This window comes from Coregonus clupeaformis, chromosome 12, assembly GCF_020615455.1.
Source record: "Coregonus clupeaformis isolate EN_2021a chromosome 12, ASM2061545v1, whole genome shotgun sequence".
NCBI classification, from domain to species: Eukaryota; Metazoa; Chordata; class Actinopteri; order Salmoniformes; family Salmonidae; genus Coregonus; species Coregonus clupeaformis.
This window is the reverse complement of record NC_059203.1, coordinates 42,815,471-42,838,773: the sequence shown is the minus strand read 5'-3', so window position 1 is coordinate 42,838,773 and position 23,303 is coordinate 42,815,471. Positions and strand designations below refer to the sequence as shown.

The 23,303-nt window shown below is 41.9% G+C and overlaps 3 protein-coding genes across 3 annotated transcripts; 1 reads left to right on the top strand and 2 right to left on the bottom strand.

Annotated features, from left to right (window-relative positions):
- Positions 1-177: 177 nt before the first annotated feature.
- adnpa (activity-dependent neuroprotector homeobox a) lies at positions 178-7,201 on the bottom strand. Its single transcript, XM_041892464.2, has 4 exons — positions 6,831-7,201; positions 3,627-3,743; positions 3,331-3,423; positions 178-3,093 (listed from the first exon to the last, which is right to left on the bottom strand). Exons 2-4 carry the CDS (start codon positions 3,732-3,734, stop codon positions 832-834), a joined length of 2,463 nt encoding a protein of 820 aa, XP_041748398.2. The 5' UTR covers positions 3,735-3,743; positions 6,831-7,201; the 3' UTR covers positions 178-831.
- A 1,235-nt stretch (positions 7,202-8,436) lies between these two features.
- Positions 8,437-12,567, bottom strand: si:dkeyp-97e7.9 (DEP domain-containing mTOR-interacting protein). The gene is made up of 9 exons (XM_041892461.2): positions 11,961-12,567; positions 11,449-11,627; positions 11,066-11,189; positions 10,634-10,812; positions 10,268-10,480; positions 9,986-10,126; positions 9,628-9,698; positions 9,415-9,519; positions 8,437-9,319 (listed from the first exon to the last, which is right to left on the bottom strand). Exons 1-9 carry the CDS (start codon positions 12,038-12,040, stop codon positions 9,194-9,196), a joined length of 1,218 nt encoding a protein of 405 aa, XP_041748395.2. The 5' UTR covers positions 12,041-12,567; the 3' UTR covers positions 8,437-9,193.
- Positions 12,568-13,251: 684 nt separating this feature from the next.
- Positions 13,252-15,320, top strand: LOC121578249 (transcription factor MafB). The gene has a single exon (XM_041892462.2). It carries the CDS (start codon positions 13,540-13,542, stop codon positions 14,530-14,532), a length of 993 nt encoding a protein of 330 aa, XP_041748396.1. The 5' UTR covers positions 13,252-13,539; the 3' UTR covers positions 14,533-15,320.
- Positions 15,321-23,303: the final 7,983 nt, after the last annotated feature.

Genomic DNA, 23,303 nt, shown 5'->3' with positions numbered 1-23,303 from the left:
AATGAATAATGTACTTATCATTTAATTGAGGGACTATTACTGACTTGACCTTTTCAATTTACCAAACATTTAAACCAAATGTAACAAACATTTTTACTTTAATAAATTAATTGTACAATGGAGTATATTTGTATAACAAGAGGGGCACAATGACATGATACTAGTGTTGGTCAAATGTGAAGGTTAATTGCAAACAGCTTTATTAAACCAATTGTTATTTATTTATACAAAAGTGAACATAGGCATACATGTTACCCTGCTATCTCTAAAATGTAAATGACAATAATACATCATATGGGAGGACAATCCATATGCCTATACGAAGAGTGAAAGTTTTTTTATTTCACTTAAAACTGTGACATACATATTAGTCTGAATGTATGCATAATCTAATGTGGGCCTACTAAATATGTACAATGTTACTGCCAAAATTAGTTACAGACGCCATACATTTTCTTTTTCACCATTGTTTAGCTCACTTCAGCAAACCTTTATCTGGAGCCAGAAGTTTTAATAGTTTGTTTCTATACTTGTGTAGTTCCTAATTCATGAATGAGTCATTTTTCTTTACTTAAACTGCGCATCCCACTGACTTTATGAAGTCTTAATTTGTCCTGTCAGTCTCTCATACCTTCCCAGACTATCCTATAACCGAAGAACTGTAATGTGCAAGAATTACCTGCACCAAACCCTCGTTATACTTCCCATGTACTGCAGGTCTTTTAGGCTGCTCTCATTTTGATGCCTCATGTTACCAAGCCAAGGCACCTTCTCCTCTCTTGAAGGCCCATCAATGCTTGGAGATCTCTCTTCTGGCAGGTTTGATTTCTCTTAAGATGTGACATCCACAGATTTGTGTGTGTCAACTTCCCCATTCTCAATGGAACAGTCCTCTTGTTCTGACTCATTATCAGACGAGTCAATAGATATGGGTTCTGTCACTTCTGTGTAAGTACTTAGCTTGAGGGTACAGTTAATTGTCTCGCATCGTTTGCTTTGGTCTGTGTTAAGTGCCGGCCTAGACTTAAAGGCTTTCTCCACTGAGGTGACAGTGAGCTTGGTTTTCTCCTCAAAGTCCATGTCATGCTTCAGTCCCTTGAGTGCCTGCATGTCAAAGCCAAGTAGCACTTTCATTTTCCTGGTCTCACAGTCCCTCTCACATGACCTCCTCTGGTGAGCGAAGTGACTGGCAATGTCGGACTTCCAGAGCCACAGGCTTGCAGACAGCTTCTCTTCTTCCTGTGAGGTTAGATAGGGGCGACGATTGAAATAGGCTGAGAGGAAGGCTTTTCGTGCCTCATAGGTCTTGTGCTCATAGCTCCTGGGGTCCAACACTAGATCCACAGCCTCCCCTGGCTTGTCCATGGTCATGGGGTAATATCCAACATCATTGTTCATCTTCATCCTCTTGGAGTCAGACATGCTTTGGGTGGGTAGCTGACGCTTTAAGAACCCTGCACCAGAAGAGTTAAGTGTTAAGGCAGACTTTGGTCCCGGGCCCTTCTGGGCCTTGCCCACAGCTCGGCACTGCACAAGGTGCAGAGTGATCGTAGAGGCCACCATGTTGCTGGTGTAGACGCCCAAACAGTGGATGCACTTGTACGTCATCTTCTTCTCCACAGGGTGCATCGTCTGAAGCACTTGGTGTCGTTCCCTCAGATGCTGTGCCAATGCATCAGAGATAGGACCCTTCAGGATGGTGAAACACAGTGGGCATAGGGTCTTGCCAACCTCATTGCTTCCAGATACAGTGGCTTGACTTCTGGCAAGCATGTCATTCTTTCTTTCTGGCATCTTTGAAGGCAGACTCTTCACTGAAGCTTGGAAGCTGTTCTGAGCATGGGAAGCCATAGACTGCTCCTGGGTAGCTACAGGTTCCTTCATGTTATAGGTTATAACAATAAGCTGTATGATCTTGTTCTTAGCCTGCCCAATCGTGAGCTCAAAGGTAAGCGGGGAGGCAGCTGGAGGACCAACAAAGTCATCTGGGTGAGCCTGCCCCACATGATCCAGCATTTTCTCCACATTATTGAAGCTGGCATGACACTGTGAGCAGGTGAGCCCATGGATCAGCATGTGGTTAAGCAATGTGTCACTGGGCAGATATCGGTTGCAAAGCAAACATTTACTGGTGAAGTTGTGGATCTTCATGATGAACTTCGCAATTGCCCATACCTTCTTAGCCTTGTGTGCCTTCTCAAAATGAGCACTGTACAGGTTTTCAGGGAAGAGCTCATTGCAGACCGTGCATATCTTCCACTTCTGTGTTTGGGATGTAAGACTAGCGTTAGCACCAGAAACCTGCTTTCCTGAGGGTGACGTTAAGTTATTGGATAAGGAGGATCTGCCTTCTCCCAACCCACTATGGCCAGGAATGGTCAAACGCTGGCCAGCAATAGAGGACTGACTGGTCATATTCTTCAGTCCAGAAGCCCCCTGCTTTTGATGGGACCCCACCATATGGCTAACCTGTTCAGACGTCAGAGTACGACCCCCAGTCACCACAGAACCCTTCTGGGCCATCCCATAGCTTTGGGGTCTAGACACCACAACATTAGCATGTCCAATCATGGTTGTCACCTGAGAGCCAATGCGCTCATGATATTCAATGACATGCTGCACTAACGCCTCATAGCTACGGGTGGAGAACTGACAGCGCTTACAGAGGATGTTGTTACCATTGACAGCATTAGCCCCATTTTTTACTGATGTTTCTGAGACCATGGCAACATAGGGTGAGACCACATGCTGGAAGTGCTCCCTGTAGATGTGCCGTCGCACAACATTGTACAGAGGGTCCCGGTAGGTACACTTCTTGCAATAGTACATTGCCCTCTCCACCTTGTTATTTGCCCCCACAGCAGCCCCCTGGTAGGCGCCCAGACCCTGACGCACCACACTGGATATGTGGAAGACCTTGACATGCGTTTCCATAGTCTTCTTGCTCGCAGTGAAGGTGCAGTAAGGGCAGTTGAGCAGGATGCGGCTCTCAAAATTGTTCCTGTGGACATTTCGGAAGTGGTTCTTGTAGCCTGAGTAGTACTTGGAAGAGAAGTGGCACTCGGTGCAGCAGAAAGGCTTTGACCGGTACTCCTGTAAGACACACAAATACCCAGGAGAGTTTGAGAATGGGACACTGCACCACATTTTTGTTTTATCTTTCTTTGTTATCACAACAGTTAGAACATTTTAATGATTGCTCCCTCATCCAATGCTAGTTTTATTTATGATTGTGACAAATAAAGAAGAAGCACTATAATCATTACAAGCCCCAGAATAAGTGGTAATTTAATAACCAATCTTTTAAATTGCCTAGTGTGAGTGATTTACCTGTGTTTTGGAGAATGACGGATCCCATGAACAAAGTTCCAGGCAGACAGTATTCTTCACATAGTTCTCATCTGGGCAAAATTCTTTGAGGTCCTATGTGAGAGGGAAGAGCATTTTGATCAGAAATCACAGAGCTGTATGCTGGATCTTGTCAAATTGGATTATATGCCTATTTATTTCTACCACCACAATGTTTTCGAGAGCACAAGTGACTACAAAATTATGAATGAAACACTCACGGAAGTCACAGACACACTTCCACAAAACCTTAGTTCTAGGTAAACATTTAAGCTCACCTCTGCTTGCTCCTTGCAGTACTCCAGTCCAATGTCACTAAGTGCCTTCTTCACCTGTTTCCTTGCTCTTCGTATGCTAGTGAGGTTGTTCACAGGGAGCTGATACATCTTTCTAGTCTGCAAGAAGAATAAATCAGGGAGAATTCTATTAGTACTCATGTCAAACCTATTTGGCCTACATCGTTACAGTTGTTGGTTAGCTGCTAGCAAGCACATTTGAGGCATATTAGCATAGACATGACATCAGTCAAAACAAGACATGATAAAACTAGCTGAAATGAGCTACCTACGATTCCCTGCATGGCAGCTTCATGTCATTGTTGCTAGCTATCTGGCCATCCAGAATCACAACACACAGACTTTTGCCACATTGAATAGTGCGCAGCGTTTGTGACGTTGTCAGCTAACCAGTCTATCAATTTTCTTACATTAATTTATGAATATTGAAAATATTCTATAAATTGTTGAACATAATACAATCTTGTCTACAGGCATATCAAAGTTCCAGAGTGGGATCTCTGCTAGTTAAAAATGATAACTTATGTCCCATATAGTAGGCAATGCACGTTTTAGATTGATTGGTAACTGGCTAGACTAACTTATCTAAACTTGTATTAATCATGGCCGAATACCGACCGGGCACGCACAGCAAGTGCCCAGGGGCGCTGACCTCCAGGGGGCACCCATTGAATTTGATAGTCACTCTCTCTCAGATATCATTAACATAGCATACGTCATGGCAAAATCTGTAGTCCCGTGACACTTGACTTGTGGGGGGTCGTTGTGCAAAACTGAGAACACCATTGTGTTCGTGAGTCTCCCCTTTCCATATTGTGCTAATAACAGTTTCTAGGCCAAACCGTTCGGACCCTACAGACTTTTTTGTGAGAAGACCGATTTTCGGGATGTCTCATGGTCTGACAAACACCGCTGTAGCCCGGCCACCTTACACTACAGATGCGGAAGACCAACATAGGCGGATGCGGTGGAAAACCTGATATCTCTAGCTTAAACTGACGGATTTTGATGGGGATTTTTTTTAAAATGTTACTTAGACTTAAGGATTAAAACTGCAAAAATGTATCTCTGCCCCATGGCAAAATGAGTAGAATTGCTTGAAATGTGTTATAAAATGGAAACATTTTCTCACCGCCCCCATGGCAAAATGTGTAGAACTGCAGAAAACGTGCTTTAAAACTGCAACAATTTCTCTACGCCCCATGGCAAAATGTGTAGAATTGCAGTAAATTAACTTTCAAACGAAAATTTCTCTCCGTGGTCAAGAGGGGGGACACTATATTTTAAAAAGTCCAGATTAGAGCCTCCAAAAAGCTAGAGCCGGCCCTGCCTACAGATGAAACATTATGGAGTCTTTAAAACCTCTTAGATGTAAGGGACCTGCGTGTTTCTGGTACCGGTTCCGACCAACATTTTCAATTATAAATCGATCTGTGGACACCATAGATCGAAATGGCTTGCATCGAGTGATAGCCCTGGTTCCCACAGACACAGTAGTATTTTTTTCTGAGCCTGTGAAATCTGAAACCACTTGAAGCTGGGATGTCCCTCCTACCATTTCATTTGCTTTTTCGACTGTCCATCAACTCCTGGTTGAATCCTACATCACAGCCACCGACAAAGCACATGACTGCAATCCTTACATCATAGTGCAGCAGGGGAGAGTGGTTTCATCACGGTAGCACATTCAAAAGTCAATTTACAGCCACTACTCTAAAATAATTCATACATGTTAAACAAAAAAACCTTTGTTTGTCATAGACGGACAAGATTAATGAGATGAAAGCCGAATTCCTAACGAGTTCAGGAAGCCATGCTAGAGCCCTGTGAGACATTCACAGCTATGGGGGAAGACATTTTGATCAAGAGACCTCCAGAAAAGATTCACATTTTGTCTAACACTAAACATACAAATATGCATTTTACAGTTATAAGGAAGGTGAAATCTTAGTCGTTTTATAATTTGATTATGCTATATTTAGAAAGCATTTAAGTCATTTCAAGCCCTTTTCATACAGTTTTGTTGAATAGGAAATACATTATTAAATATTTCATATTTTCATCATATTTGTACTGGGTACTTGAGCTTCTGTCCTCAAAAGTGACTACACCTCAGCAATTTTTACCAGAAAGGTGAGATTTTAACCTTTCTTTGAATATGCAGTATTACTAGTTGTTGTTTATGACCCTCTCATGATAAATAATTACTTTTGGGGATAACGTAGATGACATTTTCGATTACATTCAGTTACATTTAACTGGTTTAAAGGAGGCCTGGGTAAGGCCAAAACCTCATTAACATACCAACTTGTATTAATTATTTCGCAATTACGCTTTTAGATGCAATGTCAAATATATGTCAACAATCGTTCCTCCGAAAAGGACCATTCTATGGATTACATTTCATGAAAATTCCAAAAAAAAGTCATGGTATTTTTTATGCCCAGGTTTCGTGAAGAATCACTCTGATGCCTTAGCTATAATGTTAGTTATGATTCTTTGCAGTTGAAGATCATAGCTAAGTCACAAGAAAGCCGCATGGATGGCACACAAGTGATGGGACTTCAGTTCTGGCACAACATGATTTATTTTCAACAAATCTATTTGCTTCCTGTATCTATGGGCCTAGCTTGCTAAGTAGTGATATCGTGATTAAAGCAAGCTAAACGTGGTAATGGTAGCGTTCAGTCAAAGATTTTGGGACGACTATCTAGCTAAGTTAGCTAGCTAACTTGGCTTAGTTGTGCCTGCAAGGTAGGCTTTTGAATTTACGGTAGCTAAGCTAGCTAGTTAGGTACATTGTTAACAGTAAAGCTAGCTATTCTTTTCAAAATGTAGTGCACTGAAAAGCATGGGTAGTATATAGCTAGCTATTGTTACCGTGAAAGGGCATCGTTTTTAGCAAGCATAAAAGCCAGCTAACTAACGCGGGACTGAGGAAGAAAATACACAATGGATGCTAGTTACCATTTAACTTACTTGTTAGCTGACGTCTGGGGTTAAGCTTAGTAGAAAGCGAGCTGGCTAGCATGCAGTAGTTAGCCAACGTCTAATCGACCAGCTAGCTAGCGCAGCCGTTTGGTAGCCATGCATGTTTGTTAACTATTTAAACGTCAGTTGCCTCACATACCGCGTAGCTAGCTAATTATGAAACAAATGTTGATTGTTTCCTCCAACCAAACTTACCTGGTATGTCTCCGAACCCGACCACACAAAAACTGGGAGCCCAAATGGTTTACTGAGATCGTATGCTAGCTAACAAGTAACGTTAGCTCGCTAGCTGGCCAACGATTGAATCCAACTCAATGATGCAGTTGTTGTTCGTCCTCGCCAAGCCGGTGTTGCTGCTTAGCTAGCTAGCCGAATCTCTGTGCCATCTGCAATACGTTAGATTAATTTCTAACAGCCAAAATATTTGTGATACATGCTAGTGCATATTAGAAAGCATACATGGCACATTGGACTGTTACAATAAACTCCGATAATCATCAATCGATCCTTCTCTCTCGAATGTTACCAACTAACCCCCAGCCAAATCAACAATTCAATCCAAAATGGCGAGGAGAAAAAGACGGAAGTGAATGTTTAGGGAGATAAGTTTTTAATGTACGATTTTTTCTGAGATACGTTCCTTCTTTAGCACTGAGTATGTATTTGTTTCAAAAGTCTCACCAATGTTTCTTGAGTGTAAAATGAAGGAAAGTTTCATTACAAATATGTTTTACTTGAACTGGACCCACCCACATAATCCACGATATATGGGCCCATAGAATACTGCTGCCTTTTTTATATATACTGAACAAAAATATAAACGCAACAATTTCAAATATTTTACTGACTTACAGTTCATATAAGGAAACCAGTCAATAAATGAATTAGGGCCCAATCTATGGATTTCACATGACTGGGAATACGGATATGCATCTGTATCCCAGTCAGTATCTGGTAGTGGCGTGGATCAGAAAACCAGTCAGTATCTGGTGTGACCACCATCTGCCTCATGCAGCGCCTCCTATGCATAGAGTTGATCAGGCTGTAGATTGTGACCTGTGGAATGTTGTCCTACTCTTCAATGGCTGTGCGAAGTTGCTGGATATTGCCGTGAACTGGAACACGCTGTAGTACACGTCGATCCAGCGCATCCCAAACATACTCAATGGGTGACATGTCTGGTGACTATGCAGGCCATGGAAGAACTGGGACATTTTCAGTTTACAGGAATTGTGTACAGATCCTTGCGCGACATGGTACGGTGCGTTATCATGCTGAAACATGAGGTGATGGCGGCAGATGAATGGCACGACAATGGGCCTCATGATCTTGTCACGATATCTCTGTGTATTCAATTTGCCATCGATCAAATGTAATTGTGTTTATTGTCAGTAGCATATTCCTGCCCATACCATAACCCCACTGCACCATGGGGCACTCTGTTCACAACATTGACATCAGCAAACCACTCACCCACAAGACGCCATACACGTGGTATGTGGTTGTGAGGCCAGTTGGACATCCTGCCAAATTCTCTAAAACAAAGTTGTTGGCGGTTTATGGTAGAGAAATTAACATTACATTCTCTGGCAATAGCTCTGGTGGACATTCCTGCAGTCAGCATGCCAATTGCACACTCCCTCAAAACTTGAGACATTTGTGGCATTGTGTTGTGTGACAAAACTGCACATTTTAGTGCCCTTTTATTGTCCCCAGCATTTTAGTGCCCCTTTTTTGTGCATATGGAACATTTCTGGGATCTTTTGTTTCAGCTCATGAAACATGGGACCAACAGTTTACATGTTGCGTTTATATTTATTTTCAGTATGTATTTTTTCTCTCTCTAGGCTAGCTACTGTAGCTACATCATGAATAGACGTAATAATATTTAACAGGCCGAATCTACAACTCAGCGATCTACAGCCATTGATGCGCAACAACAAAGCCATGCACTGCGATAATTTTTATTTCAAGACATAAGAAATTGGAAGTAGTTTACAGATCTCTTTGTAGGCTACAAGGGCTGGGTTTAGACAGGCAGCCCAATCCTAATATTTTTTCAGTAATTGATCTTTTGACCAATCAGATCAGTGCTGAAAAAGCTCTGATGTGAAAAGATCTGGTTTGATTGGTCAAAAGTACACAGTACTGAGAACATAATACAGATGATGTGGCTACCCTAAGATAGGCTTGTCCTCTGCAAGGGCACTTGTTCCTACGAGATAGAGACCCCCCAGGGTGAACAAAGTAGTTCTTACTGCTCATACAATCGTTGTCCTCGGATGAAGACGTTCACCTCGGTGTTAAATGGAAATGTGCCATCATCCTTAAGGAAACGGTACAGCAATTTTGCATCCTTGAACATAGGGTGCTTGTCACAAACTAAAGAGATCAGAGTGGAAGAGAGACCAATTAGTGGATAAGATCATCATTGGGCTGCCTGTCTAAATGCAGCCAAAGATACCACAACTTTCCCATTTGGCACACAGCACACAATAGTTTAGTTAGTTCAGGAGATTTTGGAGGCTGATTTTGGAGGATTTTGAAGGCACTTCAAGTCACCCCAGTGGTTCCATGACCTCCAACACAACAGTGCGAGGTCCGGTCATCACCAATCTGGTGACCTGGCGGTAATCCAGGTGAAGAACGCTTCGCCCATTCACCTGGCAAACAAACTGACGCACCTAGGCATAGAATTAGAATAACAGGAGAATGTGAAAATAAATACATAGTCATATATTACTGTGTGTGTAACTATTTTTGTGTGTGTTTGTGTTACCTTAACCCCTGCTGCAGCAGCAGGGCTTCCAGGATCAACTGCCTGGACGTAAACTGGAGCCATACCTCTGATCACAAAGCCCCAGCCCACTGCATCTCCCATCACCTGAGATGCAAAACACTGGTATGAGGGGACTAAATACATATTTACTTCCCCAATAGAGAAAAGACTAGAAAGAGGATGGTCATACAGTATATTTGCCTTATAGCTCACCGTCAACACTCTCTTGATGAAGGGTGCACCAGGGGACAGTAGCTCCTCACATGTCACATTCCTCTTAAGCACTGTCAAAACCGATGTAGAGTTTTCATTTCAGTGTTTAAATACATTATTTTATCAATAGCATTGCTAAACCATGTTGCCCTCTGGGAGACTTAACAGGTCAGAAAAAAGTAGGTGCTCTTGCTCAATATATATATATATATATTTAAATGTTGTTATACTTTTCGGTTAAAACATTATGTTTTGGCCCTAATGGCTTTCATCAGAAACGAACTGCTTAGGGAGACTACATCGGTGTAAGCCTGAACAGAATGAATGATGTCAAAAAAGAACAGAGGGACGATCTGACCTGATTTTGGATTGCATCTCACCACTGGGGCAGAGGAGAGTGTGGCAGGGGGTAAATATCCACTAGCATGTAGCTGCAGAGAATTCAAACTGGCCTGATGCACATTGGATATCATCTTCAATGGTTTATTGGGCTGCACTGCTATGAGAGGTCAGACATAAATGCATGCATGTATGCATATACAGCTCATCCACTGTGTCACAACAGTATAGACTACCTTGGAATTATTTTTGCATATAAAGTATTTTAGAGCTCTTGCTTTGTTTTTATGTTTGCATTTACCAGATTGAAACCCACTGCATTCCTCTTGTGGGGGGATCTTGGGCAGGACAAAGGGGCTGTCTGCATGGTTGTCCTCCAGTGCATGCACTGATACGCCTTCCTTTTTGTCTCGCTCAGTTTCATTCAAGAGCTCAGACAGGTGGCGCCGGCGGCAAAAATTGATGCAGAACTGATACAGTAATCTACTGTCAAAGAAGTCGTACTTCTTTGCCACTAATGGGAATTGGGAAGAGGAGAGAGAGGAAAAGCATAGCACTAATTGGTTATGATAGAAGTAATTTGAGTAGGCGATCAACTGTGAGAGGCTAGGGAAACAGTATTACCTCCAATGTTATTAGCCAAAGGTTAAAAGGTAACATAACTCACCATGCTGAATGATGCCATGCTCCAGCAAAGCACGGCAGAACTCCAAACCCTGGCGCCTGCTCTCTGTCTCTCCATTCTGTAACAACCAGTCGATCAACTGGCAGCCAGGGATGGAGCGCTGGTATGCAACACCTTGCTCCTCCCTTAGTTGCAGAATGGAGTCTCTGCCAGTTATTAGACTGCAAAACACAGACACACACAAAACAGGTCACATCCATTTTGCACTCCAGAGACAGAATTAATGGAACAATTACACACAAACTTGTGTATACATTTGGTAAAGTTTGAAGTTTCAGTCCATAATCACCAAAACCAGCACATACTGAGAACATAATACAGATGATGTGGCTACCCTAAGATAGGCTTGTCCTCTGCAAGGGCACTTGTTCCTACGAGATAGAGACCCCCCAGGGTGAACAAAGTAGTTCTTACTGCTCATACAATTGTTGTCCTCGGATGAAGACGTTCACCTCGGTGTTAAATGGAAATGTGCCATCATCCTTACGGAAACGGTACAGCAATTTTGCATCCTTGAACATAGGGTGCTTGTCACAAACTAAAGAGATCAGAGTGGAAGAGAGAGAAAGGAAACGTCCTGAGAGTGTCTTCACATTTCCCTACTTTATGGTTCAGCATTTTGGATCTCCCATATCAATTATCAATGTTAGTATCTTGGCAAAGCTCTTATGCTCTTGTGAGAAAGTGCATTATAGGAGTTGGATATACACTTTGTCCTGTGTCAGGGCTATAGGCTCTTGGAAAAGCTCCTACTATGCATTTTATATCCCCTGAGAGATGCTATTGTGGTGCCCTACCATGGTGCACAATGTCATGGTCCATCAGGTGTTGTATGAGGCAGACCGCTGTGGCCCGATCGGGAGCTTCCTTGTTGCTGATCAGCCAGTCTGTAAGCTCTTGGGCCACAAAGCAGTTGGGGTAAGTGCGCAGATGGTACCGTCGATCCTTGATCAGTTTGCCATCATGTAGCCTCAACCTTGCAATGAGGTAAAACTTTGAATAAAGCAGCTATAATGACTATAAGTGGACAAGGGCACATTAAGAAATATATTCAAACATGAATTGAATCAGTTTCAGTTGACATTTCTATATGATATATTGTATCTCTTATAATTAAATGTTTACATTAAATTGGAAGATCAGCTGAAGGAAATATGCGAACTACTATATCTGAAAGAAATGTAAAAAAATGGAAGGAGCTTGTCGGATTTCCACACAGTATGTTTCAACAGGTAGCATAACCATAAAGAAAGCCAATCTCTCTCTCTCTCTCTCTCTCTCTCTCTCTCTCTCTCTCTCTCTCTCATACCTCAGTTGTTCTCCAGCAATCATAACTTTAGCCTTGTGCAGTCTGGCCATTGATTTTCTGTTAATGTCCATTTTATCCATGTTCCTTTACTGTCACTGGTCTGAAAAAACTACTCATTTCATTAGAAGCCTGTATGTTTACTAAATAACCAGTGCCCAGCAGCACCCTCTGACCAGGTGGGATAGATGTTATCTATAAACACACACACACAAACAGAGGGAGAGAAGGCTACAAGAAAGTACAATATGTGATATGCTGAGGAAATCACAAGCCACCATTATCATACTTACTTGGTATAGGCTACTGTGCATACTCTGTACATTCTTTTGGCAAGGTCATTATAAAAAAGCCAATATACACATTGTTTTTCATGAAAAAATAACAGGGTAGCTATCAGACAATAATACCACACTAGCTTTCATTCACAGTTCAGTATACTCTGAGACAGGCAAGAATGAAGTTTTACCTCATATCACCTCAAGGGGTCAGCATAGATCCATATAATATTTGGCTACCAACTAAGGAGAAACCCCATAGAAATACAGTTATTTAGAATTAGCCTATTTCTAGCTCTATGATCAACCCTTTGTGCTTTTCATATAATATAAGGAGAAATTAAATAATAACACATGCAAGAGGAATATAAAAATGTATTTTCAATGGACTACTCATGGATTAGAGAGAGGATAGGCTATTTGTTTATTATGGGTGGTGTTGGATTATTCAAAATGCACAACAGCTCGATTAGAATTCTGAATTATGTTTTTGCACCGTTGTCCAAATATAATTGTGATTTTTAAACCGTGATGCTTTTATGTTAATTATATGGAAAGTCAGATGGTCATTTAGGGCGACTAAATGTTTATTTACTCACCCTATTGACTACAATATATCCCTGGACATATATGCCACATAATTAACATAGCCTATTTAGTCCTCAGATGCTTTTCATTCCAGCATCAGTTCCTAGATGGTCTTTCACAATAAACACTTTTAATACATCAATTGGCAAGGGAAAGTGTGAAAGAAAGAGAAACGTATGCACAAATTAAAGAAAGAAGTAGGCCACAGTAGCCTAGAAAACGTGTACAATACGTCTGCAGGTCTATGTAAAAAATGTGGGCACCATTCTACATTCAACCTCTGTTGGATTGTCAAAACACATACATCAGCTATTATGCAAATTGCCCTTCTCGCCGTCTTTTTATTGGAGAGGAGCATGGAGGTGTAGTCTATACCGTGTGACATCATGCAACGGTTCTTTATGAAGAAAGTGTGCTCGCAAGCATAAACCAGTAGCGCTACACACATGCAAAGAGCTCTTGGCCCCGCCGTGGACTCAGAGCACTTTTCTTCTGTCCGATTAATAGGCTACTGTATGTGTTTCTAAACTTTTGAGTGAAGAGGACGGGTTTCTTTCAATTTTTGCGCACGCGTATTTTCACTGTAGATTTCATTTGACGGATTTACTGATTGTATAAAACGTCTTATCAATAGTGAAATTGTTGCAAAAGACTGCATGAGAGAATTGAGTTTTGTGACCCTTGGAAGTGGCCAAGACAAATAGATCCAGAAAAGAATGACCGCCGAATCGCATACAAATCTGGGTCTTCCCAAAAACCCTTTGGGTTATGTCAGTGAGTTCGACTTGATGAAGTTTGATGTGAAGAAGGAGACAATGCAGGGGATAGACCGCTCATTCTTTGGGCCGTGTAGCGAGCTCCAGAGACCAGACTCAGTCTCCTCCACCCCGGTCAGCACCCCTTGCAGTTCGGTGCCCTCATCGCCGAGTTATTATCCGGATGAGCAGAGGAACCCTGATGATGATCTTTACTGGACACCCAGCACTGGAGGTTATTCTCAGCAAATGTATCCCAACACTTTTGGCCTGACACCTGAGGATGCAGTGGAGGCCCTCATCGGTAACACAGTCCACGGGCACCAACCCACTCCACACGGTCACCAACAGGCTCTCCAAGCGGAATTCGAAGGGTACGGGGCGGCACATAACCTCAACGGCCATGCCCAGCAGTACCCTGGACTTAACCGTCAACCCGACGCACTCTCGGGTCCCCCTGATATGCAAGATATGCACGGCCAAAATCAATATAACCACAACAAGCACGACCTCGACTGCTCGGCTCCGCACTCACCCGACTCGCAGCTAAGTGCGCACCACCTCCATCAGCAGAATCGCCACGACAGACGACTCAACGTGGAGAGCGCCTTCTCGGACGACCAGCTGGTGTCTATGTCAGTGAGGGAGCTCAATCGGCACTTGAGGGGTCTGACCAAGGACGACGTGATGCGTCTGAAGCAGAAGCGCCGAACCCTGAAAAACCGCGGCTATGCACAATCCTGCCGCTACAAACGTGTTCAGCTGAAGCACGTTCTGGAGCATGAGAAGACCAGCCTCGTCACACAGGTGGAGCAGCTAAAGAACGAGCTCAACCGGCTGGCACGCGAGAGGGACGCATATAAACTCAAATGCGAGAAATTGACTGGTTCGAATGGTTACCATGAAACTGGGTCTACCAGTGACAATCCTTCCTCGCCCGAGTATTTTATGTGAGTTTATTCTTTGTAACAGCTACAAAATCTATTTTACTGATTTTTTTTATTGATAGGCTTATTTGTTTTAACAATATTAATGATTTTTCATACCAGTTCTTGATGCAAACCTATTATCTAATTCAGCTTTTAAAATTATTACGATAATAAGTCAGATTTGTAATATTAATCTATAATCAATCATGCATGCTGGACATGTATGGAACTGTCTATTTAGTAGGCCTAAACTTGTCTGTTGTAGGCTACTTTGCCACACAAATCTTCATGAAAATACTTGAAATAGTTCCTCTTACTTTTGTTAAATTGAATAACCAGTCTGGTTTATGAAATGACATTACATACAAGAATGATAATATTACTTTTGGCTTCATGTAGGCTTCTAGGTCTACTCTCAATTGTGTCTTAAATTGATTCATCCATCAAAACACTTTGAAATGGTTTTACTTTTTTGTGTTCAAATCTTCACTCAAATGCTTTTCTGTGATAATTCTATTCTAACAAATAGAATGAATACATGGGTGATGATGATGTATCTATCTCCTTGTGCTAGATATCCTTTTATGTCGTATTGCATTTTGAGGACCTGGTTCTGCTGGCCAGATGCGTCTAATATTGTGTTGTTTTTCTTTCTCATGCATTTTTGTTAATTGTACAAGAAAAGGAGCCAGATTTCTAAAAAATATTGTTGATGCATTATTGCCTGCAAATAACCATCATTTTTTTGTTAAATGTCCAGCTGTGTTGAAATCATTTGTCATCTGCTTTAGATCAATAAAGCCATTAATACTTTTTTGTGTTTAATCTGTTGAGTAATTGTTGGACCCATTTATAAACATTTTCCTGGCTCACTTATGTATTCTTTCATTGATTACCTGAATAGATCATGGAAGCCAGTGGCTTTAACATTTCATCATATTTTCTTTCTCCAGAATATATATTTTTTATAGAGAAAAAGGTTTGCTTTATGTGGCCATATTGTTTTAACACTTAGCAGTATGATAATTATTTTTCTCATGTCTGTATAAAGGAGAAGTGTAGTGCGACATGCAGACAAAATGTAAAGGAACGTAAGTCATCTTGCTCACTTTTAATTAGGCTAATTGATGTGGAAAGAAAGACAGTCATTACAACAAGACGGAGCTCCATAAAACACAAAATTCAAAGCTGTGACAAATGTGTTTTATAAAAAGGGTTATTGAGTGACTGATTGATTAAAACAAATGTCTCTCCATTTACACTCCTTTCTTTCACCACACTATACCTTCTATGATTCATTCCATCTGGGAAAACACGTGCAAACTTTGCACCTGGTGCAAACACGTTGTAAATCAGGCTCCAAGAAAACTGCGGAAGCCTTTTTAAAAGTCTGGTCTGTGCATACACTAAATCACACAAACAGACCATGATGCATAATACACCATTTATGATCACTAAGACATAATCCTTCACCATCTTACGCATTCACCTGTGTGCAATAAAGAGCAGTGAAAGTCCCAATGTACAGTATAACGTTCCAGGTTATTGGAACTGTGATTTAACAGGAACAAGTTTATTGGCATTTATTGTGAAAATATGAAATTGTATGTATTTATATTTTACACACAGTTATTGCATTTTACACACAGTCAACTGACTTGATAGAAAATAATAATAATAATAATAAAAAAAATAGACCTAATAATAAACACTCTTGCATACAAATGCACTAATTTGGCTTGTGACAAATGAAAGTGGAGTGTCTCTTTTTTCTCTCTGCTAACCTTTGACCTTCGTTGATGGCTTCTTCCTGAGGGACCACTGGATGTGAAGACACTGAAGACTCACTGGCTGGGTCTATCTGGTGGAGATAATGCCCATTTCAGACAGAAGATGTGGTATATTACCTGTAAAATGTTTATATGACCCCCTTTCAAACAGCCCGTTATTTACCACTTTCTTGCAGGTATATCCCTTTTATACATATCAGTGGGTAACTGGCAAAATGGGAGGGGTGGGGGGTGTCAAATTAGGGAGGTGTTAAACAATGGAAGTGTAAATGAATTTACAGTGCCTTCAGAAAGTATTCAGATCCCTTGACTTTTTCCACATTTTGTTACGTTACAGCCTTATTCTAAAATTGATTAAATAAATACAAATCCTCAGCAATCTACACACAATACCCCATAATGACAAAGCAAAAACTGGTTTTTAGACATTTTAGCAAATTTATAAAAAATTAAAAACATAAAAACCTTATTTACATAAGTATTCAGACCCTTTGCTATGAGACTCGAAATTGAGCTCAGGTGCATCCTGTTTCCATTGATCATCCTTGAGATGTTTCTACAGCTTGATTGGAATCCACCTGTGATAAATTAAATTGATAGGACATGATTTGGAAAGGCACACACCTGTCTATATAAGGTCCCAAAGTTGACAGTGCATGTCAGAACATAAACCAAGCCATGAGGTCAAAGGAGTATCCGTGGCTCGGCGACGGGAGACCCATGGGCGGCGCACTGGTACCCAGCGTCGTCCAGGGTAGGGGAGGGAATGGCCGGCAGGGATGTAGCTCAGTTGGTAGAGCATGGCGTTTGCAACGCCAGGGTTGTGGGTTTGATTCCCACGGGGGGCCAGTATGAAAAAAAAAATAATAATATACAGTGGGGAAAAAAAGTATTTAGTCAGCCACCAATTGTGCAAGTTCTCCCACTTAAAAAGATGAGAGAGAGGCCTGTAATTCTCATCATAGGTACACGTCAACTATGACAGACAAAATGAGGAAAATAAATCCAGAAAGTCACATTGTAGGATTTTGAATGAATTTATTTGCAAATTATGGTGGAAAATAAGTATTTGGTCACCTACAAACAAGCAAGATTTCTGGCTCTCACAGACCTGTAACTTCTTCTTTAAGAGGCTCCTCTGTCCTCCACTCATTACCTGTATTAATGGCACCTGTTTGAACTTGTTATCAGTATAAAAGACACCTGTCCACAACCTCAAACAGTCACACTCCAAACTCCACTATGGCCAAGACCAAAGAGCTGTCAAAGGACACCAGAAACAAAATTGTAGACCTGCACCAGGCTGGGAATACTGAATCTGCAATAGGTAAGCAGCTTGGTTTGAAGAAATCAACTGAGGGAGCAATTATTAGGAAATGGAAGACATACAAGACCACTGATAATCTCCCTCGATCTGGGGCTCCACGCAAGATCTCACCCCGTGGGGTGAAAATCCCAGAACCACACGGGGGGACCTAGTGAATGACCTGCAGAGAGCTGGGACCAAAGTAACAAAGCCTACCATCAGTAACACACTACGCCGCCAGGGACTCAAATCCTGCAGTGCCAGACGTGTCCCCCTGCTTAAGCCAGTACATGTCCAGGCCCATCTGAAGTTTGCTAGAGTGCATTTGGATGATCCAGAAGAGGATTGGGAGAATGTCATATGGTCAGATGAAACCAAAATAGAACTTTTTGGTAAAAACTCAACTCGTCGTGTTTGGAGGACAAAGAATGCTGAGTTGCATCCAAAGAACACCATACCTACTGTGAAGCATGGGGGTGGAAACATCATGCTTTGGGGCTGTTTTTCTGCAAAGGGACCAGGACGACTGATCCGTGTAAAGGAAAGAATGAATGGGGCCATGTATCGTGAGATTTTGAGTGAAAACCTCCTTCCATCAGCAAGGGCATTGAAGATGAAACGTGGCTGGTCTTTCAGCATGACAATGATCCCAAACACACCGCCCGGGCAACGAAGGAGTGGCTTCGTAAGAAGCATTTCAAGGTCCTGGAGTGGCCTAGCCAGTCTCCAGATCTCAACCCCATAGAAAATCTTTGGAGGGAGTTGAAAGTCTGTGGTGCCCAGCGACAGCCCCAAAACATCATTGCTCTAGAGGAGATCTGCATGGAGGAATGGGCCAAAATACCACCAACAGTGTGTGAAAATCTTGTCAAGACTTACAGAAAACGTTTGACCTGTGTCATTGCCAACAAAGGGTATAAACAGTGGGGAGAACAAGTATTTGACACACTGCCGATTTTGCAGGTTTTCCTACTTACAAAGCATGTAGAGGTCTGTAATTTATATCATAGGTACACTTCAACTGTGAGAGACGGAATCTAAAACAAAAATCCAGAAAATCACATTGTATGATTTTTAAGTAATTAATTTGCATTTTATTGCATGACATAAGAATTTGATACATCAGAAAAGCAGAACTTAATATTTGGTACAGAAACCTTTGTTTGCAATTACAGAGATCATACGTTTCCTGTAGGTCTTGACCAGGTTTGCACAAACTGCAGCAGGGATTTTGGCCCACTCCTCGATACAGACCTTCTCCAGATCCTTCAGGTTTCGGGGCTGTTGCTGGGCAATACGGACTATCAGCTCCCTCCAAAGATTTTCTATTGGGTTCAGGTTTGGAGACTGACTAGGCCACTCCAGGACCTTGAGATGCTTCTTACGGAGCCACTCCTTAGTTGCCCTGGCTGTGTGTTTCAGGTCGTTGTCATGCTGGAAGACCCAGCCATGACCCATCTTCAATGCTCTTACTGAGGGAAGGAGGTTGTTGGCTAAGATCTCGCGATACATGGCCCCATCCATCCTCCCCTCAATACGGTGCAGTCGTCCTGTCCCCTTTGCAGAAAAGCATCCCCAAAGAATGATGTTTCCACCTCCATGCTTCACGGTTGGGATGGTGTTCTTGGGGTTGTACTCATCCTTCTTCTTCCTCCAAACACAGCGAGTGGAGTTTAGACCAAAAAGCTATATTTTTTGTCTCATCAGACCACTGACCTTCTCCCATTCCTCCTCTGGATCATCCAGATGGTCATTGGCAAACTTCAGACGGGCCTGGACATGCGCTGGCTTGAGCAGGGGGGACCTTGCGTGCGCTGCAGGATTTTAATCCATGACGGCATAGTGTGTTACTAATGGTTTTCTTTGAGGCTGTGGTCCCAGCTCTCTTCAGTTTATTGACCAGGTCCTGCCATGTAGTTCTGGGCTGATCCCTCACCTTCCTCATGATCATTGATGCCCCACGAGGTGAGATCTTGCATGGAGCCCCAGACCGAGGGTGATTGACCGTCATCTTGAACTTCTTCCATTTTCTAATAATTGCGCCAACAGTTGTTGCCTTCTCACCAATATGCTTGCCTATTGTCCTGTAGCCCATCCCAGCCTTGTGCAGGTCTACAATTTTATCCCTGATGTCCTTACACAGCTCTCTAGTCTTGGCCATTGTGGAGAGGTTGGAGTCTGTTTGTTTGAGTGTGTGGACAGGTGTCTTTTATACAGGTAATGAGTTCAAACAGGTGCAGTTAATACAGGTAATGAGTGGAGAACAGGAGGGCTTCTTAAAGAAAAACTAACAGATCTGTGAGAGCCGGAATTCTTACTGGTTGGTAGGTGATCAAATACTTATGTCATGCAATAAAATGCCAATTTTAATTACTAAAAAATCATACAATGTGATTTTCCGTCTCTCCCAGTTGAAGTGTACATATGATAAAAATTACAGACCTCTACATGCTTTGTAAGTAGGAAAACCTGCAAAATAGGCAGTGTATCAAATACTTGTTCTCCCCACTGTAACAAAGTATTGAGAAACTTTTGTTATTGACCAAATACTTATTTTCCACCATAATTTGCAAATAAATTCATTAAAAATCCTACAATGTGATTTTCTGGAAATGTTTTTCTCATTTTGTCTGTCATAGTTGACGTGTACCTATGATGAAAATTACAGGCCTCTCTCATCTTTTTAAGTGGGAGAACTTGCACAATTGGTGGCTGACTAAATACTTTTTTCCCCCACTGTATGTACTCACTAACTGTAAGTCGCTCTGGATAAGAGCGTCTGCTAAGTGACTAAAATGTAAAATGTAAATGTCCGTAGAGCGCCGAGACAGGATTGTGTCAAGGCACAGATCTGGGGAAGTGTACCAAAAAATGTCTGCAGCATTGAAGTTCCCCAAGAACACAGTGGCCTCCATCATTCTTAAATGGAAGAAGTTTGGAACCACCAAGACTCTTCTTAGATTCTCTGGTCTGATGAAACCAAGATTGAACTCTTTGGCCTGAATGCCAAGCCTCACGTCTGGAGGAAACCTGGCACCATCCCTACGGTGAAGCATGTTGGTGGCAGAATCATGCTGTGGGGATGTTTTTCAGCAGCAGGGACTGGGAGACTAGTCAGGATCGAGGGAAAGATGAACGGAGCAAAGTACAGAGAGATCCTTGATGAAAACCTGCTCCAGAGTTCTCGGGACCTCAGACTGGGGCGAAAGTTCACCTTCCAACAGGACAACGACCCAAAGTACACAGCCAAGACAATGCAGGAGTGGCTTCAGGACAAGTCTCTGAATGTCCTTGAGTGGCTCAGCCAGAGCCCAGACTTAAACCTGATCGAACATCTCTGGAGAGACCTGAAAATAGCTGTGCAGCAACGCTCCCCATCCAACATGACAGAGCTTGAGAGGATCTGCAGAGAAGAATGGGAGAAACTCCCCAAATACATGTGTGCCAAGCTTGTAGTGTCATACCCAAGAAGACTTGAGGCTGTAATCACTGCCAAAGGTGCTTCAACAAAGTACTGAGTAAAGGGTCTGAATACTTATGTAAATGTGATATTTCAGTTTATTTTTTATTTTTATAACAATGTCTAAAAACCTGTTTTTGCTTTGTCATTATGGGGTATTGTGTGTAGATTGATGAGGGAAAAAAACAATTTAATCAATTTTTGAATAAGGCTGTAACGTAACAAAATGTGGAAAAAGTCAAGGGGTCTGAATACTTCCCGAAGGCACTGTACCTGCAAAAAAGGGCAAGGGAAAGTGGGATACCTAGTCAGTTGTACAACTGAATGCATTCAAGCAGAGCCGATACCTGTATTTTGGTTACAGGGTCTGTATAAATGCAGGAATCATGACTAGCTCTTTAATGTCCCATGTTTTTTACCCCCTATATACGCAAAAGGAGGTAAAAAGAAGCAGGCATGGTAAATTAGTGGGATCTGTCTGTATATGATAGGGGTAATCAGGCTTCCCGTCTGCTCTCTCCCTCAGACAAACAGGTCACCTCTGCATTCATTAACAGAGCAAAATTAAAACACCAACCCCAGCACATTGTTGCTCACTCATCTCTTTCGTTGAACTCTAGAGGTTATTTTTCATTCGAAATGTTCCAACCTTTTTAGTTATTTTCAAGTTTTGGTAAAAGTTTAATAGGATGAAAGGAGAGTCCAGTCTTACCTTGGTAACCATTTCTGCCTGCTAAACAGTGCTGAAATGCACAGAACCAACCGTATTCACAATACCTGCAGTGAATGTATTTTAGAATGTCTCTTCATAAGATGTCCATGAGATGGTGGCAATCATTTAATAATTTCTGCAGTTCTAAAAGTCCAATGTACAGTGCCTTGCAAAAGTATGCATCCCCGTTGGCGTTTTTCCTATTTTGTTGCATTACAACCTGCAATTTAAATGGATTTTTATTTGGATTTAATGTAATGGACATACACAAAATAGTCCAAATTGGTGAAGTGAAATGAAAAAAATTACTTGTACATACATTTTTTTTTTTTTAAATGGAAAAGTGGTGTGTGCATATGTATTCACCCCCTTTGCTATGAAGCCCCTAAATAAGATCTGGTGCAACCAATTACCTTCAGAAGTCACATAATTAGTTAAATAAAGTCCACCTGTGTGCAATCTAAGTGTCACATGATCTGTCACATGATCTCAGTATATATACACCTGTTCTGAAAGGCCCCAGAGTCTGCAACACCACTAAGGAAGGGGCACCACCAAGCAAGTTGCACCATGGAGACCAAGGAGCTCTCCAAACAGGTCAGGGACAAAGTTGTAGAGAAGAACAGATCAGGGTTGGGCTATAAAAAAAATCAGAAACTTTGAACATCCCACGGAGCACCATTAAATCCATTATTAAACATTTTTAAGAATATGGCACCACAACAAACCTGCCAAGAGAGGGCCGCCCACCAAAACTCACGGACCAGGCAAGGAGGGCATTAATCAGAGAGGCAACAAAGAGACCAAAGATAACCCTGAAGGAGCTGCAAAGCTACACAGCGGAGATTGGAGTATCTGTCCATAGGACCACTTTAAGCCGTACACTCCACAGAGCTGGGCTTTACGGAAGAGTGGCCAGAAAAAAACCATTGCTTAAAGAAAAAAATAAGCAAACACGTTGGTGTTCGCCAAAAGGCAAAAGGGAAATTCTTGAGGGAAACCTGTTTCAGTCTTCCAGAGATTTGAGACTGGGATGGAGGTTCACCTTCCAGCAGGACAATGACCCTAAGCATACTGCTAAAGCAACACTCGAGTGGTTTAAGGGGAAACATTTAAATGTCTTGGAATGGTCTAGTCAAAGGCCAGACCTCAATCCAATTGAGAATCTGTGGTATGACTTAAAGATTGCTATACACCAGCGGAACCCATCCAACTTGAAGGAGCTGGAGCAGTTTTGCCTTGAAGAATGGGGGGGGAGGGGGGTGAATAGTTATGCACGCTCAAGTTTTCCGTTTTTTTGTCTTATTTCTTGTTTTTTTCACAAGAGAAAATATTTTGCATCTTCAAAGTGGTAGGCATGTTGTGTAAATCAAATGATACAAACCCCATTTTAATTTGAGGTTGTAAAGCAACAAAATAGGAAAAATGCCAAGGGGGGTGAATACTTTAGCAAGCCACTGTATGTGATGCAATTACAAACTGCAGTAGTGCAAACTTGTTCGGATTAAGCCGTATATGTATCTACATT

What these genes read in the sequence shown, in the direction of transcription:
- adnpa (XM_041892464.2), bottom strand. Translation starts at nt 3,734, where the DNA reads ATGTATCAGCTCCCTGTGAACAACCTCACTAGCATACGAAGAGCAAGG. An exon ending in ACTGCAAGGAGCAAGCAGAG is followed by an intron (nt 3,424 to 3,626) that starts GTGAGCTTAAAT and finishes CCTCTCACATAG; the next exon opens with GACCTCAAAGAATTTTGCCC. An exon ending in CGTCATTCTCCAAAACACAG is followed by an intron (nt 3,094 to 3,330) that starts GTAAATCACTCA and finishes TGTGTCTTACAG; the next exon opens with GAGTACCGGTCAAAGCCTTT.
- si:dkeyp-97e7.9 (XM_041892461.2), bottom strand. Translation starts at nt 12,040, where the DNA reads ATGGATAAAATGGACATTAACAGAAAATCAATGGCCAGACTGCACAAG. An exon ending in GCATGGCATCATTCAGCATG is followed by an intron (nt 10,481 to 10,633) that starts GTGAGTTATGTT and finishes AATTCCCATTAG; the next exon opens with TGGCAAAGAAGTACGACTTC. An exon ending in TCATCAAGAGAGTGTTGACG is followed by an intron (nt 9,520 to 9,627) that starts GTGAGCTATAAG and finishes TTTGCATCTCAG; the next exon opens with GTGATGGGAGATGCAGTGGG.
- LOC121578249 (XM_041892462.2), top strand. Translation starts at nt 13,540, where the DNA reads ATGACCGCCGAATCGCATACAAATCTGGGTCTTCCCAAAAACCCTTTG.